Source organism: Procambarus clarkii, chromosome 18 (genome assembly GCF_040958095.1).
Source record: "Procambarus clarkii isolate CNS0578487 chromosome 18, FALCON_Pclarkii_2.0, whole genome shotgun sequence".
NCBI lineage: Eukaryota > Metazoa > Arthropoda > Malacostraca > Decapoda > Cambaridae > Procambarus > Procambarus clarkii.
The window spans coordinates 23689614-23709953 of record NC_091167.1 but is presented as its reverse complement, the minus strand read 5'-3'; the positions used below and the strand labels follow the sequence as shown (position 1 = coordinate 23709953).

At 43.3% G+C, this 20340-nt stretch overlaps 1 protein-coding gene across 1 annotated transcript in view; it reads left to right on the top strand.

Moving 5' to 3' along the window:
- Positions 1-18502, top strand: part of LOC123754254 (uncharacterized) — a 37973-nt gene extending 19471 nt beyond the window's left edge. Inside the window, exons 13-21 of the mRNA XM_069326347.1 lie at positions 1455-1570; positions 1824-2094; positions 4585-4815; positions 6233-6521; positions 8382-8464; positions 9315-9469; positions 10594-11877; positions 15531-15653; positions 16893-18502. Of these exons, the coding sequence (XP_069182448.1) occupies positions 1455-1570; positions 1824-2094; positions 4585-4815; positions 6233-6521; positions 8382-8464; positions 9315-9469; positions 10594-11877; positions 15531-15613 (2512 nt within the window). The 3' untranslated portion in view covers positions 15614-15653; positions 16893-18502. The remainder of the gene's footprint in view (positions 1-1454; positions 1571-1823; positions 2095-4584; positions 4816-6232; positions 6522-8381; positions 8465-9314; positions 9470-10593; positions 11878-15530; positions 15654-16892) is intronic.
- Positions 18503-20340: the final 1838 nt, after the last annotated feature.

The window sequence follows — 20340 nt, the reverse complement described above, 5'->3', positions numbered from 1 at the left end:
TCTGTGGCTCATCTGGGTACTAAGTTTCCACCTGTGTCCCCTTTTTCGTGCCCCACCCGTGCTGAAAAGTTTGTCTTTGTCCATCCTGTCCATTCCCCTGAAAATTTTGTAGGCAGTTATCATGTCTCCCCTTACTCTTTTGTTTTCCAGGGATGTGAAGTTCAGCTCCTTTAGTCTTTCCTCATAGTTCATTCCTCTCAGTTCCGGGACGAGCCTGGTGGCATACCACTGAATCTTCTCGAACTTTGTCTTGTGTTTAACTAGGTATGGACTCCAGGCTGGAGCTGCATACTCCAGGATTGATCTTATATAAGTGATATACAGGGGACCTGAATGATTCCTTACACAAGTTTCTAAAGGCAGTTCTTATGTTAGCCAGTCTAGCATATGCCGCTGATGATATCCTTTTGATGTTATACTAGCACAACGTTCATATTAAACGCTAGGCCCGTAAGCCTCGGGGTCATAACTGTTTCAGGTCACAACTGTTTCTTCGCTCTTGTCTCAGCATGGAGGTTATATCATGTTTATATATAAAATTGAATAAAAATATTCACTTGGCTGAAGTAAAAATATATATACGCTTCTCACTGTGGCTATTAAACATGTTGTAAACTTTAAACTTTTGGCCATTTTGTTTTAGCATTACTGGTCTGATCTAACCTAAGGCTCTTGCTTTCGACCGCTTCTAAGCTGGAAGACTAAGTTTATCCATATTTAAGGTTTGTGTCCTTTGATGATGATAACCTTACCATGTATGTCTTAATTCTTCAGGAACAATGTCTTTAGTATTCATTGTCACCTTGTGAGGTTAGATGAGCTCATAAATAAATAAATAAACAACTCAACACAGACATGAAATGAAGTCAGTGAGAAGGTTCAGGTGGGCCTTGGAACATTATCAAGTCATGACTCTAAGATGACTTTTTCAAAACATGTATGTTACTTACCCACTGGTAAGCTCACCTATATCGGCCACTATATAGTCTGCTTCCTCAGGTTTGCCAACAGCGTCTGTATATTATGTTTATTTATTTATTTATTTATTTATTTATATACAAGAAGGTACATTGGGTTTGAGAGAATACTTTGGATAGTATAGTATTTACATTCTTGTAAAGTCACTAGTACGCGCAGCGTTTCGGGCAGGTCCTTAGTCTAGCAGATAATTTTAAGTAGGTAATTTCAATCAGAATTGATAAATGAAAGATACATTACAAGAGAAAAATGAGATGAGAGAGATAAGTAAGTATATTAAAGCACATTGTTATATTAAAGCTCTGATTGATTAGTCGAGAAATGAATCGCCACTGAAGTTGTGAACCCAACACAGATCCCAACGATCGTAACCAACACTTGAAAAGTGACTTTTACCCGCGACAATTTAATTAATCAATACACAGGTGTTAATTATAATAAATAATAAGATTGCGATAAAAAATGTCTTTGAACAGAGGGCAGGACTGTAATTTCTCGTGTACGGACGGGCAGACGGTGCCGTGTTTTACCAAGTGTGACGGGAAGAAGGACTGCCAGAACGGCTTCGATGAACTCAACTGTACCAGCCAAGGTAAGAAGACCAGACCATCGTTAGCCTCAGTTATGTCTTCCCGCTCTGGTCTCCTCACATGTCACCTCTCTCTTGCCTGTGAACTTTCTCCTCCCAGTTGCTCTACTGTTTTCCACCATCGTGTTGTTCCACCTCTGGTATCACATAAGATTTCATTTATGGAAGATGTTTGTGGATACTTTTACCATTGATGAGTTACATATAGGAGGCTCCAGACCACTCAAGATACAGTATATATATATATGTTTATCAGGGTCTTCATCGGCTGGAAGAACTTCCGGCTCATGGAACGGATCTTCCAGTGCAGACGACGCCTCAGGCCAGAATTCATGGGATAATGAAGACGATGATGATGATCATGGTAGTGGAGATAGCAGTGATTATGATGATAATGACGACGACAACACCGACCGTCCTCGACATCACCATCACCATCACCATCACCATGAATTCGGTCGTCGGGGCGGAGGTCCTCCGGGAGGAGGTCCTTGGGGTGCAGGTCCTGGAGGTCCGATTGACCCGGGGTAAGCTAAGTCCTGTTGAGTTTTGTTTACCGTTACAGTGTCATCACAGTTAAGTCGAATCATTTTTTAACAACCAACACCCACTGTGAAAACTAATAATTTTCACTAAGTATTTCTTATTTGGTGCATAAATGTCTATTCAAATACACCACTTTCCCAAATGTTTCCTTCATTACCCAAATTTCCCTATCAGAAGCATTCGTAGTTTCATCCAGTTGAACAGCAAACTTACCACACCGACTGATAAGGAGAATTTGTCCTGCCTTTATGTCTCCAGAAATAATTACAAAATGGCGACTAACCGTATTATTTGACAATGGCACTGCTGCCTCTTTTCGTGCGTGGTCAGACCCAAACATTATTTTGTTGATGGGAACAGCAGGTGGCTGGGTGAGCGATTCCCCTAGTGTGTGTGTGTGGCATCTTTGATTTTGCAATCAAGTCATTTCAGAGCTTGTTTTTGCCACATCCTTTTGATTAACTACTGTTTTGGAATCATTGTTAAGTCGCTGCTTCTTTGTAATACCTTTTAATGTTGAAAATATGCTGGAGGTCTTGAACAACAATGTTGGAGGCTTCCGCGTCAGATGGCCTTGGAGCTTACTGTTTTTTTGTTGACTCATTGACTAAACGGCAGAGCAACACCACACTGTGCAACCCCTCCCCTGCCTCTTACCGCCCATTCTGCATAAAAAAAACAAGTATGACAAAAAAAGGATTTTAGTTCGTACCGTTTCACACTGAGGACCCAACGTCAGCTGGTACGACACAAGCTTACTACAGTGTGTAACTGGTGCAGGGACAGTCACGTGACACGAGAACAGCGAGAGTTACAGTATAATGAGGTGTAGGTGTTAATACGAATAGGTTTTCACTGAAATGGGAGCGGCACACAGCCAGCGTAATACATTCCTGACACGGCCATAGTTAGCAACACAGGTCACTGGTCTACCACGACATACCACACACGACCACAGCAGGCAACACAGGACACTGGTCTACCACGACACATACCACACACGACCACAGCAGACAACACAGGACACTGGTCTACCACGACACATACCACACACGACCACAGCAGACAACACAGGACACTGGTCTACCGCGACACATACCACACACGACCACAGCAGACAACACAGGACACTGGTCTACCACGACACATACCACACACGACCACAGCAGGCAACACAGGACACTGGTCTACCACGACACATACCACACACGACCACAGCAGACAACACAGGACACTGGTCTACCGCGACACATACCACACACGACCACAGGAGACACCACAGGACACTGGTCTACCACGACACATACCACACACGACCACAGCAGACAACACAGGACACTGGTCTACCACGACACATACCACACACGACCACAGCAGACAACACAGGACACTGGTCTACCACGACACATACCACACACGACCACAGGAGACACCACAGGACACTGGTCTACCACGACACATACCACACACGACCACAGGAGACACCACAGGACACTGGTCTACCACGACACATACCACACACGACCACAACTGGCAACACTGGACCTTGTCCTAAGTGTACACTCAACTTTAGGACACACTGATCACTTTCTTCACAGTACTCCTTCTCTACGCTTTTACTGTCAATGGTAATGTGTATTCCCAGGCGTGTCGTTACCCAAAGTGTCGTTACCCAAAGTATCGTTACCCAAAGTAACCTCACTTTTACACAATTTGGGGCAATTTTCCCAGGTTTGGGAAGAACCGAGATACACAATTTTATTTAATGTAACAAACTTGACATTTTAATGTATAATGTAACGGACACCATTATATGAGAGGAATAACATCCCTGTTATACAATGATGTTCGAAATTTCGCTTCTAGTACTTAGTAATTAATATATTTTTTGCCATAGTTGTTACAATGTTTGATAATGGTCCTGGACGGACCGAAACGTCACTTCTTCATCATAAGATTTATGCGTTGGGTGTCTAAGCTATTTCCACTTTATTTTGAAATCAAACACGTTAGCCAATATTCATTGATATAGTTGTTTCTTGACGCTTTGTAAAAGTATCAGAGTGGCATATATATTTGAATACGCCATTTTAACCAATCTAACTTCTATCTGAATCTGAATTACTTCTCAATAATGTTATCAACACACTTCTTTCCAATAATCCATTGTTATTACTCTGCAAAACTTTAAACGCAAATCTGCAACAGAAACACATCATACCTGCTGAAGGTTCAAATTCAAATAAGTATATTGAGGTATAAATACACACAAAGGGATGAGGTAGCTCAAGCTATTCTCACCCTGTTACTGAAGACTATTGACATATGAGCCCCACTCCACCTTCCGTAATTCTTTCACTGATAATGCGGATTAATTAACAGCCATATTCCGGGGTGTTGCATAAGCATGTTTACCAGCTTCTTGAACCCCTTCAAGAACATAGAACAATGGATCGTGTTGTATTACACAGGATGTTTGGCGGCGACCCTCAGGCCCGGGCGTTGATGACGATGTGGAAGAAGGTGGAGCTGAGGCTGGCCAGCGGGGCGGGACCCGAGGACATGGTGGAGCTGGCCTTCCTCCCGCTCTCCACCCGCCTCAACATCAAGGACCTCTACAACATGTTCCGTAAAGACGACTTCTCCAAGTACCACAAGTTTATGAAAGCTCTTATGAAATCTGGAGCCATTATGTTATTAATGTAAGTGTGAATGAGCCGTCTCGTTATTACAGTAAGTGTGAATGAGCCGTCTCGTTATTACAGTAAGTGTGAATGAGCCGTCTCGTTATTACAGTAAGTGTGTATGAGCCCTCTCGTTACTACAGTAAGTGTATCAGCAGTCTCGTTACTACAGGAAGTGGTGTATGAGCATATGATATGCCAGTGAAAAGGTGGAGATGGCAAACTTGGCGTCTCGCTTCAGGAAAAGTCAGATGATCCCGGTGTTTCAAGTTGAGGACTGCTTCCTCAAGCTTGTAGTGTATACACGTGCGGGAGAAGGTATGGTGGGCCAACACCAGTTACAACATGATGCGGGAGGAGAACAGTGCCAACACTGGCATTTAACCGAGCGTTTTTGGAGATCCGAACAGGGGTCTTCCCAATGCAGGACAATGCAGATAAGCGGATAGCTGCATCCGGTGAAAGAGCAGCAGCGACACGTGTACCTAAATGGGTGGGGTTAAAAGTAGCAGAGGCATCCACCAAATCAACAAGGTGTTTATGGAGTGAGAAATTGTCAGGTGTAGAATCCAGAGGGAGGAGATCAAAGTATTTAACCCACGAAGCAGGGCCAAACAAGGCTTGGTACGTATTAGTACGGGAAGGTATCGTGCAAGTGTGGCTGTGGTGGGGACAGCGTTGAGAACCCCCAGAGAGAGAGAGGGGTTAAAAGGTGCAATAGTCACAATGAGAGACTGAGCCACACCAGGGGACGAGGTGGTCACCGCTGGGGGCATGTGGGTCGACCCAACCACAGAGGCGGGAGGGGAGCCGGAGGGAGTAGTCAGGAGGGTCAAAAGAGGAGCTAGGTCTGGGCCCAGTGTAGTGGGGGCTACAGACTCTAGTCCCCAACACAATTCGACTTGGGGGCTTGATCGCCCACCCCACGACCCTAAGAAATCATAAGAGGAACAGTATTCAGCGACATGAAAACGAGAGGTAATACTTTCATTCACGAATGTGCCCCCATACCCACCACGGAGCCACAATTAGAGAATAGGACACCCAACAAGAGACATGTTGCCAGTCTTGCCGGGGCCCCCTAGGGGTGCGTCGTGAGTATACGCCCCACATCAATCGCCACCTTATGAACTGTCAGTCTGTCGAGATCAGGTTAACGCCCAGGTACCTATTTATTGCTAGGTAACAGGGGCATCAGTGTGAAAGAAACTTTGCCCATTTTGTTTCTCCCATCATCCGGGATTGAACTCGGACCCTAGAATTACGAGCCCAGAGCGCTGTCCACTCAGTTATTAGGCCCCCCTGTGTGCTATAGCCTGGGACGTGTGAGTCAACGGTACACGCTCCAACACGGTGTCATTGTGTGCCTTGGTGTCGACGCTACACAGCACCACAGACTATATCAGTATAATAACCTTCCCAACTTGACCACCAGGAACTACGCCGAGGACAATAATCTTAATGATGTCCAGAGCGTGTTGAGCATGTCCAACGCCTCGGCACAAAGCCTCATGGACTTCGTGAGGAAGAATGTCTCGGCGGTGGTTATGAAAGAGACGCGAGGCATGCAGCCTATGACAGCCAACTTTAACAGCAGCATGCAGCCTATGACAGCCAACTTTAACAGCAGCATGCAGCCTATGGCCGCCAACTTTAACATCACCATCAAGTACATGCAGCTTCTCGTCAACCATAGAAATTGTGTTGCTGACTTCATTCAGTCCGTGAGTATTTGTATTTCGTATGATATTCCCTCTCTTGTTTACACATTTCATGCTTTTATGTCCACATACTTTCTGAGTTTTTTATTTTAATAATTTTTCACCCAAATGTAAAATAAGTTAGAATCACAATCAAAAAGTTATTACGTAACAACTTATACAAATCGTTACGGTTAAGACTGCACTAAGTATACCAGTGTAAACCAAACTTGCCTTTTTAAGATATAAATTGAAAAACATTTAACTTACACTTTGACTGAGGATATATATTGGTAAAATATATATCGACATATATTGGTAAAATAAAACAAAGTAAAATGTAATTTAGCACCATAGCGGCAAGACAGATACTGACCAAACATATATCATAGAATTAGGATCATAAGAAGACAATTTGAAAGAGAACTTATATAAATACCTAGCAGCTCTAGTAGGTTTTCCCAACCCATCCTCCTGTTTAGAAAGCAGTTTTTGTAACTATGTACACCATAGTACATAGATTGCCGTACTAAGTAATTAGATAGTAGAACTTTGTATTATTCACTTTATAAAGTTGGAAAATGAAGCTAAAAAACAAACTTAAATATTCCTAGGCCTAGTATGGCACACATATTAGGCCTCAGCTATCGTGTATTAGGCCTAGGAAGGTTAGGTTAGGTTTGTTTATTTTGTCTTTACAACATAAGTAGAAAATAGTTTTCCGGTTTGTTCAACTCAATAGTGCCAATTTATACTTTATAATTTCGTTATACGTCGGTATGTATACTATGGCCATCAACGTTACTATAAGTACTACCAAAACAGGAGGATGGGCTGGGTTTTCACAGCGATAATGATAGCGTAGTGTCCCACTACACTATAATAATGTGTTCATCTATGTTATTTACCAGTGACACCTATTAATGGGAAGCAGTAAGTCAGTATAACGTAACTGGGAAGCTGTAAGTCAGTATAATATAACACTGGGAAGCAGTAAGTCAGTATAACACAACACTGGGAAGCTGTAAGTCAGTATAACACAACACTGGGAAGCTGTAAGTCAGTATAACACAACACTGGGAAGCTGTAAGTCAGTATAACACAACACTGGGAAGCTGTAAGTCAGTATAACATAACACTGGGAAGCTGTAAGTCAGTATAACATAACACTGGGAAGCTGTAAGTCAGTATAACATAACACTGGGAAGCTGTAAGTCAGTATAACATAACACTGGGAAGCTGTAAGTCAGTATAACATAACACTGGGAAGATGTAAGTCAGTATAACACAACACTGGGAAGCTGTAAGTCAGTATAACATAACACTGGGAAGCTGTAAGTCAGTATAACATAACACTGGGAAGCTGTAAGTCAGTATAACATAACACTGGGAAGCTGTAAGTCAGTATAACATAACACTGGGAAGCTGTAAGTCAGTATAACACAACACTGGGAAGCTGTAAGTCAGTATAACATAACACTGGGAAGCTGTAAGTCAGTATAACATAACACTGGGAAGCTGTAAGTCAGTATAACATAACACTGGGAAGCTGTAAGTCAGTATAACACAACACTGGGAAGCTGTAAGTCAGTATAACACAACACTGGGAAGCAGTAAGTCAGTATAACATAACACTGGGAAGCAGTAAGTCAGTATAACATAACACTGGGAAGCTGTAAGTCAGTATAACATAACACTGGGAAGCAGTAAGTCAGTATAACGTAACACTGGGAAGCAGTAAGTCAGTATAACATAACACTGGGAAGCAGTAAGTCAGTATAACGTAACACTGGGAAGCAGTAAGTCAGTATAACATAACACTGGGAAGCAGTAACTTACGTATATTTAGAAATCAACAGAAACTGCTATAACTTTCTCTCTCAGGTGATGAAGGTCGACCCATCAACGCTCTGTTCCTTGGCAAAAAAGTCTGGTCCCAGCCCCAACAGGAAGATGATGTGCCTCAGGTAATCTCTCTAGGTCCCCACAGTGGCAAGGTATCCACACTAGTTAGGTCTCTACAATAGTTACGTTTCCAGAGTGGCTAGGTTTCTATAGTGGTTAAGTTTCCATAGTTGTAAAAGTTACATAGAGAATAGGTTTCCACAGTATTTAGGTCTCCACAGTTGATAGATTTTCACTTTGTTAATGTATCCACATCAGTTAGGCACCACCATAGTGAGGTTTCTATATATAGGTTAGATTTAAGTGGTGCTTAGGTAGTTACAGTAGTTAGGTATCCACAACGGTTAGGTTTCCAAAGTGATTGGGTTTCCACGGAGGTTAGGGTACCTCAGTGATTAGGTTTCCACGGCCAACAGTATTTAAAGTTCTCTTAAATGATTAAGTCTCGGATATTTTTAATAATGATATAGTGGAATAGATTGAATATAATGAGTGCACAATAAAACAAGAAGAACGTGATGAATCTATGAATATATATATATTGGAGCCATATGATGTTTGGAGCACTACGCAGGGACCCCGGTATTCATCAAGCATTTACGCAACCACTTACGAAACCTGTGAATTTTTCCCAATCAATCATGGCGGCTTTATTCACATTTATTAAACAGTTTATGAGCTCCGAAACACTACGAAGATATTTATAACAATCAATACCTCTTGAGTTGTGAAGTTTTCAATCTCGTCAGCTGTTTAATAAATGTAAACAAAGCCGCTAGAATTAATGATCCACAGGTATCATAAGGTAGATGTGTAAATACTTGGTGAATCCTGGTCAATGGCTGCTGGTTCGATATCGTACAGCTTCAGTGCTTAACATAATAGATATTTAATGAGTGTTGTTATACGCAGAGCGGCCCAGCAGGACGTAGGGCTCATGTTCGTGAACACTGTGGCTCCGCCAGAGGAGGAGGATGACGACGACGAGTCCTTCTTCCAGGATCCCATTATGGAGTTCTTGAAGACTGTCAAACTCAGTAAAGAGCTGCCAGGTTACTGGTTAATGGGTGAGTCAGTAATGATGTTGCTGCTGATAATATCAATACTGCTACTACTACTGTGTTTACTACTACTGCTGCTGTTACTACTGCTACTACTTCTACTACTACTACTGATCACTATCGTTACTAATGCTGCCGCTGAATACTACGACTACCTATACCGCTGTCACCACTCTTCCTATCGCCACAACTACTGATACTTTATTTTTGCAGGGATATTCCTGCGTGGGCCCTAAGCCTCTGGCTGGCCCACTAAGTGTTGCTTGTTTCTGTTTTACTTGGGCGGAGTATGAGTATTTATGACTCGTATGGTCGCTTCAGTAAGATTTTGTCCCATGTGCTTAACAACTTCTTCTGCTCTGTTGAATCTAAGTTGAAATATTAATGGGTTTGTAACTGTGCACTGTGCTAGATAATGTTCCAATGGTCTGTCAGTCATTTCTCCACAGTGCTGACATTTCCTCTCATATTCCGGAACCTGCAAGCCTATTTCCCATACACATGGGCATCCAAGCCTAATGGGATGTAAGTGTACTTCCGTTGTTCTACTGCTCCCTTTCATCAAAATAAGTGGTTCGTAGTTGGTTGAATTCTTGTACCAACCCGCAGATCCTGATGTTGCAACTGCTGTGTTGTGGTCATTGGGATTGTGAGGATACATAGCATAGTAATAACATTCTTGTAAAGCCACTAGTACGCGCAGCGTTTCGGGCAGGTACTTAATCTAAGGAACATATATGTAGGTAAATACTTGCAAAATTTATAAAAATGATAACAGTTACATAGCATGAAAAAAATAAAAGATGAGAGAAAAATTGTAGGTATATTAAAACACATAGCCCGCCAAACACACACCGAAACTACGACGTTGATACAACGTCGGAACAAGTTTTAACACCTCCTAACCAGTTATAACAACCAATATAGCAAGTTCTAACAACGTTCTAATACGTCATAAACACGTTAAGCCAAGATGTAACAACTTTATTACAAGTTGTAACACGCGGAAAATAGAGACAGTTACGGTTTGTGTTTCCAGGGAGGTAGCTCAGAATGTTAGTGTATACGCAGCTGTATTAGTCTCAATTACTTGCCAGAGTGTGTAAAACTTGTGTTGTTTACATTTACAGAGAAGGAAGGAGTGTACTACGGACAGCAGAACCCTGTCACTGGCTTCTATGTGTGGGACAAGTTGGCTGTTTGTTCCTGTCCAGGACGAGCAGCAACGAATGGACAAACAGAATGGGGAGGACATGCGGGATGGGGAGGGCAAGCAGGAAGTGAACAAGGATGGGAAGGACAAGGAAGGAGGGGAGGACCAGGAGGAGGTGGAGGACAAGGAAGGAGGGGAGGACCTGGAGGAGGTGGAGGAAGAGGAAGGAGGGGAGGACCAGGAGGAGGTGGAGGAAGAGGAAGGTCGGGAGGACCAGGAGAAGATGGAGATCAAGGCGAGTGGGGAGGTAGTGGAGGGACGGGTGAATCAGATCCCGGAGGATGGGATGGAGCAGGAGGACAGGGTCCATCAAATGCAGGATGGGATGAATCAGGAAATAGTGGACAGGGTGGATCAGGCGTTGATGGACGTGGTGGATCAGGAAATGGTGGACAAGGTGAATCAGGAAATGGTGGACAAGGTGGATCAGGAAATGGTAGACAAGATGGATCAAGAAATGGTGGACAAGGTGGATCAGGAAATGGTGGACAAGGTGAATCAGGAAATGGTGGACAAGGTGGATCAGGAAATGGTAGACAAGATGGATCAGGAAATGGTGGACAAGGTGGATCAGGAAATGGTGGACAAGGTGAATCAGGAAATGGTGGACAAGGTGGATCAAGAAATGGTGGACAAGGTGAATCAGGAAATGGTGGACAAGGTGGATCAGGAAATGGTGGACAAGGTGGATCAGGAAATGGTGAACAAGGTGGATCAGGAAATGGTGGACAAGGTGGATCAAGAAATGGTGGACAAGGTGAATCAGGAAATGGTGGACAAGGTGGATCAGGAAATGGTGGACAAGGTGGATCAAGAAATGGTGGACAAGGTGAATCAGGAAATGGTGGACAAGGTGAATCAGGAAATGGTGGACAAGGTGGATCAGGAAATGGTGGACAAGGTGAATCAGGAAATGGTGGACAAGGTGGATCAGAAAATGGTGGACAAGGTGGATCAAGAAATGGTGGACAAGGTGGATCAGGAAATGGTGGACAAGGTGGATCAGGAAATGGTGGACAAGGTGGATCAAGAAATGGTGGACAAGGTGGATCAGGCTTTAGTGGGCAGGGTGGATCAAGTGATGGTAAACAAGGAGGATTTGATCCAACAAACTCAGGAGGAGGGTTCCCATCTTCGTCAAATCAGGGAGGCAGCAGAGGCATGCTGCACGGTCTCTCAGAAGACACCCTCACACAGCTTGGTAAGAACTCGCTTAACTTGTTGTTGTTGTTGTGTTGATTTAGGGGCGACGACGATCGTGGGATCGGATGCGCCCCGGCTGCCCGATACCGGGAAATAGCGAAGGGATGGGGCCCCTATAGTCTCTTCAGGCCACAGACCCTACAATCTCCTCAGGCGACAAATTTTACAGTCTCTTCAGGCCGCGGACATGACGGATGAAGCGGAAGGTATGGCGAAGGATGTCATGACGGACGTCTTCGTCTCTCGCACCTGCCCCGTCAAGGAGAACGGGAACTGTGAGGCGGGGAATATTCAGCCTACGAACGGAACTCTGTAGTCTGACGCGAGCGCTATGAAATCGAGGGCAGTGAAGTAGAAGGTGCTCCACTGTATCCTCCTGGGTCGGACACCACTGGCAATATGGGGAATCTACCAGCCGTAGACGATGGAGATGTGCGGCCAGGCAAGTGTGCCCAATCCGGAAACGAGTGATGGCAGTGTCGAGGAGTCGAGAATGATGACGACGATAAAATTGCGTAAAAATTGCGTCTTCTTAAAAAGGGAGCGGGCATTCCAAAACACCACAGTATTCTCAGGATGGGGCGCCATTATCCCTGAAATACAACAGCTAACTTTTTGACCACCAGTGCACAGACGTCTCCAAAGGGGGAACCACTAGAAAAAGCCATAAAACCTTCATACAAAGTAAGTAAAATATGTGGTATCAATGACTTCCAGTCAAGAGGATGTTGATCTATGTTTCTCTCTGCCTGACGGAAGCGGTGGTCGGCTCGCGAACTCTCTTGACGGCGTCTGCGACTGGTGGGAGCCTCACTCTGGGCCTCATGTTCCCCCGGTGTCACAATCCCTTCGGAAAGTGCCTGGGGGACCAGAGGATCATCAGGGCTGTCTGTTGGAGCAGTACCTCCTGATCGATGGGTGTGTCGACGACGCCGGTGTTGGCTTCTTTGAGGAAAGGCAGGAGGGTGACGAGTGCTAGGCTCCGGCCGAGACTGAGCGTCCATGTCTGTATCCGTGGATGAGTTTCCGTCAGTGTCAAGGCTACCCAGGAGGGAAAATCGATTAGCAACCTGGGCGTATGTGGCATGTGACTGGGACAGGCAAGAGCGTCTGCTAGTTCCTACTTGTGAAGAGGCCCGACCAGGGGGAACCTGGAGGCGAGAAGAAGCGATAGGCTGATTGAGGGTACGCAACTTCTGGAACAGCTCATGTCGAGGTGTCCCCGCTGTTTTGTGATCGATGTCCAACTGGAGGGCCTCAAGATATACAGGGCAACTCTTAGACGTAACCTTATGATGGCCATGGCATAAAAAGCAGCGGGGTGCAGCAGAGCACCCACCGTCATCTCTGTCTGAATGGCCAGTTTTGCCGCAGTTTGCACACCGTGCTGTATTACGGCAGGTCAGGCGACTGTGGCCCAATAGATGACAAGCGTAACATCGTAAAACAGGGAAATTGTAGGGCTGAACCTGATACGAGGTCCTGTGTAGTGCCACTCGGTCAGGGAGGTGCCCATCGAACTTTACACGGACCATGGATGTCGGCCCTGCTGCTCCGCGAATCCTGGTAACTTCCAATAATCTCACTGATGCACCCCCTAATACCTGCAGAGCGGCCTGGATGTCATCCACATCTACACTCTGGTCAATTGGGCCAATCTTCCCATACCGGGCCCGAGACTCCTCCTCCTGCGACAATACCTGTCGGCACCTGACAGGCCAGTCCCCCAACTTATTAATGTCGGATACACAGATGTGTGATAGAGCCTCCTTTCTGATATGTAGCTTGAGTGCTGCACCCCTACCCAGGGTACGTATGGTCTCAGGCAGGCAATGTGGCCACAATACGGAAGCCTCGATTGCTGCACCTAAGGTACGAGGATTTGCAAAGACGCACTGACCTGATTCTGACTGGATTAGGACTACCACAAACGAGGAACGGGGTACCACAAGACTAAGGTCTTCTGAAGGGGAGGATATCCTCTTAGCATCTCGCTCTGGGGCAGCATCAGCCGACTCATCTTCTAGCAGACGTTTTCCTCTCTGGGACTTGCTGTCAACATCCATGGCGCCCCCGCTCGGGGAGGCGTCCATTTGGGAGGCTCCGGCCTCCCCCGGTCCTGTGAGCCCCTGGGTAGCTGCAGTGAGCACACACTGGCCCAAAGAAGCCAGCTGAATTAAAGATGAGTTCCAGGTAAGGTGTGGAAAGAAAGTCCAGCCAGGAGCGTTCAATCCGCGCGCCAAGATGGCCGACCTTCCCGCCCCCCAAGCTCGTCCGGAGAGTGTACGCCAGGAGTGTCAGCGAGGCCAGGCCAAGCCAGCAGCTGATTTTTGTTTTTCATCGCTTAACTTATTTATTCTTGGTGCAGAATGTGTACGTCGCTTCACATCCGAATGGACCTGAGTTAGATTCCAGGATTCCTTCTATTTACCAAATATTAAATAAATACCCGGGAATTAGGTTAATATATATATATATATATATATATATATATATATATATATATATATATATATATATATATATATATATATATATATATGTATATGTATATATACAACTATAATTGATTGAAATCTGATTGAAACTAAAAAAAACTCCCAAACTAAAATAAGTATGGACTATGGACTACTAACCAACTTAACAGGAAAAAAAAGCAGCTCTCCAGCACAGGTCCATTTCCTCTGATATCCACAAATTGGCTCTTCAAGTAGTGGCAGAGTGCAGAGATGAGCTCCTGCCTCTAAATAGTGTTGACAGCTCGTCGCATAATGACGGTATTTACTAAGTACAAAAGTCCCAAAAATAATCACTGGCAAATGTATCAGGAAATACATAATTACCTTTTATCACATTTCTATAACATCCGATCTTCGAGTTACCCATACATATTCTAAAGAATAACTACCGAAAGTCCGAAACTACACAGCCCTAGAGAGGAGGTTTCCTGCAGGTAATCACTTTAAAACCACTACATAATTAGTGTTATTATCTACTCCCTAGCCACAGATTGGTTTGGGTAACTCCAGACAATGGTACTTGAATGTTAGACGCGGCATATCACCTCAACCGACTGATTCCGGAAAATTTACCAGTCACTCTTTCCGCCCCAATGGGAGGTACATAAAAATTCTTCAAGCTAATCATCATAATGTAAATAACACTGCATGCAACATGGTAAAACCCGTGACTTTACAGCTATTCTACTAACGGAGGCCCCCTGGACTGCAGCCTCTAAAAGCCCATGCCTTAATCTGGCCCCGATTGAGAAAGTTAGAAGTTAGTTAGCATAGGGAAACCTCAATAAGTCTATATACGTACACGCTTTCTGCCCCTGACAAACGGGAATTATACGTACGTGATTCATAGATATGTAACACCACATTCTCGTAGTAGTTATTTCAGTCATTATTAGCGTAATTATTATGTCTGCTCTGCATTTTATTTACGAAGCTATACATTTCCAAAAATATCTCCCTAACTGAAAACTAAACAATGTTTAATACAAACTTACAGATCAATCCGATAAGCTTAGCCTTGCATCTCACACTGTTAAAAACAAAAGTGAATTAATTACCACACATGTATATTTGGTTTCTTATATATTTTGTTTAAAGTCTTGCAAACATGTACTTGAGGAACTATCGGCAGGAGGAGGTGGCTCGGAGGCAGGCGGTGCTGAGACACGTGGTGGAGTGCGACAACATAAGGGCTCAGAACACCTCCGGGTGTAAACACGCAGCCTGGGACTGACGCGGTCTATGGCGACGAATGGTAAGACACTAATCTTATATTAACTCATGATGCTTTTTTTGTATTGTATTTAAAGTATTGCAAGTACATGTCACCTTTATAGGGAACGTCCTCTCAAACGTTTCCAACGTCTTCTCGAACGTTCCCAACGTCCTCTCGAACGTTCCTATCGTCCTCTCGAACGTTCCCAACGTCCTCTCGAACGTTCCCAACGTCCTCTCGAACGTTCCCAACGTCCTCTCGAACGTTCCCAACGTCCTCTCGAACATTTCCAACGTTCTCTCGAACATTCGCAACGTCACATTTTAGTGATCTAGATGTACCAAATTGGCCGAACCTCAGCCTGTCCTCCTAAGGTTTACCAACGTCAATAAATTGTCATACTAAAGTACCCTCTCCTAACCTACCAAAGAACCCAAAAAAGAAAACGGGACAGAATGTCAATTTCGCGAGCCATACTGAAGAAGAAGGTTTTGGTGGTTGACAGTGTCAAAAGCCTTACGTAGGTCCACAAATAACCCAACAGGGAACTCATTTTTATCAAGAGCTGCATGAATCAAGTTAATCATACTAATAAGTGCATCGTTAGTGCTTTTTTTGGATCTGAAACCATACTGACAAGAGCTAAGTATATAGTGTTTGGCTAGATAAGTGTAAAGCTGCTTGTAGATTAGTTTTTCAAATATTTTTGACAAGTTTGGCAGAATTGATAAAGGTCTGAAGTTGTTGACATCAATGAGATCACCACATTTGTGGACAGGCGTTACTCTCACTTTTTTTAGAATATCTGGAAAAGTTTGGAATTCAAGTGACTTGTTGTAGAGCAATACAATGGCAGGGGCTAAAGATCTGGAGGCTTTTTTGTAGATTACAGTTGGTGTCTCCACAAGGGCACTAGACTTGGTCTTAAGGGAAAGGATTACCTCATTTACATCAGTGGAATTAGCGGGCGTTAGGTACAGAGACTGGGTAGTTACCTGTAAAATAGTTCTGAACATTAGTACTGGAAGATGGAATATCATTAGTTATGAATTTATTACAGAGCTTACTTTAACACTATACAGTAGTGGATAATTGCTGTGATACAGCAATTAATTTAAAGTGTGTGTTATAATTATTTACATTTTATGATATACTAATTGATGATGAGTTGGATGATAAAATGACAATGATGATAAAGTTAGATTAATATTTAACAAGTAGTGATAATATAATTATGAGGAATCATATAAACAGTAATATACAAATTATTTTCAACAGGGTACAGGAGCTGTTACCATCCAGTGAGCCATTAAATGACCCCTCAACCCCCAGAGGTCAACTTAGACTTTTTTAGCATCTTGAGGACAAGAGTGACATTTTGGAGTACACTCATTGTTGGGAGACTGACCAGTGTAAAGTGAAGGAGTTTACTGGGGTCAATGTGTGCGCTCACATGTGATGACCTGCTTCAACATGAAACAATATACATAATACAAGTTTTCCTGAATTTAAAAGTAAGCCTATTTGTCCGAGGGCCACCATTTCTAATGGTTTCTCAAAGATCCCCACATATGTCTCCTTAATATTGAGGTTTATCTATATAGCATTGTACACTGTCAGAATTATTTAAGAAATCTACTTAGCACTACTGTATTTACATTTTACAAACCTTGTGTCCATACACTGGTTTCCATGTGTGTCTATAGGCAATGGGCAGTTGGCAGTCTAAGTTCTGTTTACTAAGGAATTTTATATCACTCACGTTGACTATTTGAGCCATAATGTAGCCCATAACAGTGCTTGCAGGTAAGGAAGCAGGACACACACAGCTTACCCCCATGGTCAGGCGTGTAGCTAGTGCACAGGGTTTCTTCCCACCAGAGTGCTACATAGTCTAGCCGTCTTGGCGCCTTCTTTTGATAATTACTTACTTCCCATCAGAGTAAATGAGGTGAACTATGAGATAGGTTTTAGTTTCTTCAACTCCTAGATTCTATTGTATGTTGGCTCCGAATGCATAATAGAAATGGTGAATTAGCCAAAGCATTTACTGGAAAGTACACTCCTCTCAAATGAGGAATTGAGAATAAATAACCCTTAAATTGCCTGTAAGCAGGCTGTTAAAATATTACATAAGAACTTCAACAAAACTTCTTGAACCTGAAATACAGTGAAATCTACACTAGCTAATCTATTATCACACTATCATGCAAGAATAGCCACATAATTATAGGTCATCCAATAAAATCAACACTCAGCTATTACTAGTAGACTTAGGCTTGGCTGTGGCCTCTGGGATTTCACACCTTGCTGATTTGGATCCGACTACATGTATACTGACACCAAACCTATTCATTTGCCTTGCATCACTCACTATGTAACTAAATGTGATTTTTTTTAAAGATAATTATACCACTGATATTCAAGAAATAAACTAATAATTGATTAGAAATTAAATATTGACAAATTTGCCAACTATAAGTAGGTTACAGCATAAACTGAGCCTACTGTATCACTGTAACCTTTCCACCACTGCGCAATGTGGGGGTACGTTTAAAGACAAAATATATTTATGAGAGGTGGTACCCCTTCTTTAGTAGTTAGTATAAATTGGTTAAAGAACATTAAGGTTTAGTTCTAAGGTACATAATATAACTGTTCCTACCTGCCCCTCCCCCTGCTCACAGGTTTGATATGGGGTTCATAATATTCTAAACGGTGTATATTTGGCATGCTTATTCACTTGTTTCGTGTTGCTAATAGTGACACACATTCAGCAGAGGATCTGCGGCGGTAAGTTGGGTCTGGGCTCTTATATTGTTGTACTGTACTGAAGTCTGTGTTTAACTTATACATTTACACTACTTCTAAATAAAGCATTTACGCTGTCTTGTGTTTACCTTGCTACCTGTGTGACTCACACTGGAACGTCTGACCATTCTCAGTTAGTTGTACTGAAACAGATCATCATTTTGTGCCAAGTACTTTGAGCTTGATATTCAACACCTACTTTACAACAATTATTGCAAAAATTTTAAATTTTTAATGTATTAATGATTAATTAAAATTACATAAAAACTCATCATGACTATTCAGAATAAGGGTAACTTCCTTTAACCCATCTTAATAGTTTAGCTCCCTCAACTTTGGAATAAACCTTGTAGTAAATCTGTACACCTTTTGTTTAATTTTGTGTTTTATTAGGAACAAGACACATGCTTTAGAATGACCTCACAGACGTGTGGAAAAAAGCTAACATTGTTCCAATCTACAAAAGTGGCAGCAGGGAAGACCCCCTTAATTATAGACCTGTATCATTGACAAGTGTAATAGTGAAAATATTGGAAAAAATAATAAAAACTCAATGGGTAGAACACATAGAGAGAAATTATATAATATCAGACAGACAGTATGGTTTTCGATCTGGAAGATCCTGTGTATCGAATTTACTCAGTTTCTATGGTCGAGCCACAGAGATATTACAGGAAAGAGATGGTTGGGTTGACTGCGTCTATCTGGACCTAAAAAAGGCTTTCGACAGAGTTCCACATAAGAAGTTGTTCTGGAAACTGGAAAATATTGGAGGGGTGACAGGTAAGCTTCTAGCATGGATGAAAAATTTTCTGACTGATAGAAAAATGAGGGCAGTGATCAGAGGCAATGTATCAGACTGGAGAAATGTCACAAGTGGAGTACCACAGGGTTCAGTTCTTGCACCAGTGATGTTTATTGTCTACATAAATGACAGTTGGTATACAGAATTATATGAACATGTTTGCTGATGATGCTAAGATAATAGGAAGGATAAGAAACTTAGATGATTGTCATGCCCTTCAAGATGACCTGGACAAAATAAGTATATGGAGCACCACTTGGCAAATGGAATTTAATGTGAATAAATGCCGTGTTATGGAATGTGGAATAGGAAAACATAGACATATAGATATGATATCCAAGGCTGGATATCAAATTTCCCGAAAACCGCCGACGGGGAAGAGGGAGGGTTACCAGGGCGTCTCCCAGAAAATGGCATTTCATTACATTCAATGCTGGTTTTCTGGGGAAAGCCCCTATGGTTCCTCGGAGCTACTTCATCAAAGACTAAGGAAAAAAGGGGTCTTACCCAGGAGGCGTCGGTGCTCCACACCAACTCGAAGTCGAGACAGGCTGCAACCGCTGACCCAAAGCGATACAGGCCCAACTAGGAACTGGAACATTCACGAGGTTGCGTGCAGCCAGGACCCAGTTTGATCGCCAAAAACCCCGTGCCCGAATGTCAGCCCAGGACATGTTCCCAAAAACAGCAGCAAGAGCAGCGAACTTATGAACGTCATGGGCACAGGGATAGACCGCAGGCTGGCTAGACTTAATTAATAACCCTGCGGACGACCTGAGAGACCAGTACCCACGAAAAGGGAAGAAGGGAAACCGGATCAACCTAAAGCACGTCCCTGGACACAGAAGCCGTGGCAGGCAAATAACGGCGGAGTACCCTGGAATATGTCTCCCAGCTCACACACCAAAGAAAAGTCCTGAACCCAGGCCCAGCACAAAGAGAATCTGGAGCCACAATGACTTAGCCTTATCCCATCAGTTGAGGAACTGAAGGTGTGGATCGCTGGTGGGAGGGCTGGGAGCCGGTCGGCTGAGCGGACAGCACACTGGACTTGTGATCCTGTGGTCCCGGGTTCGATCCCGGGCGCCGGCAAGAAACAATGGGCATTGT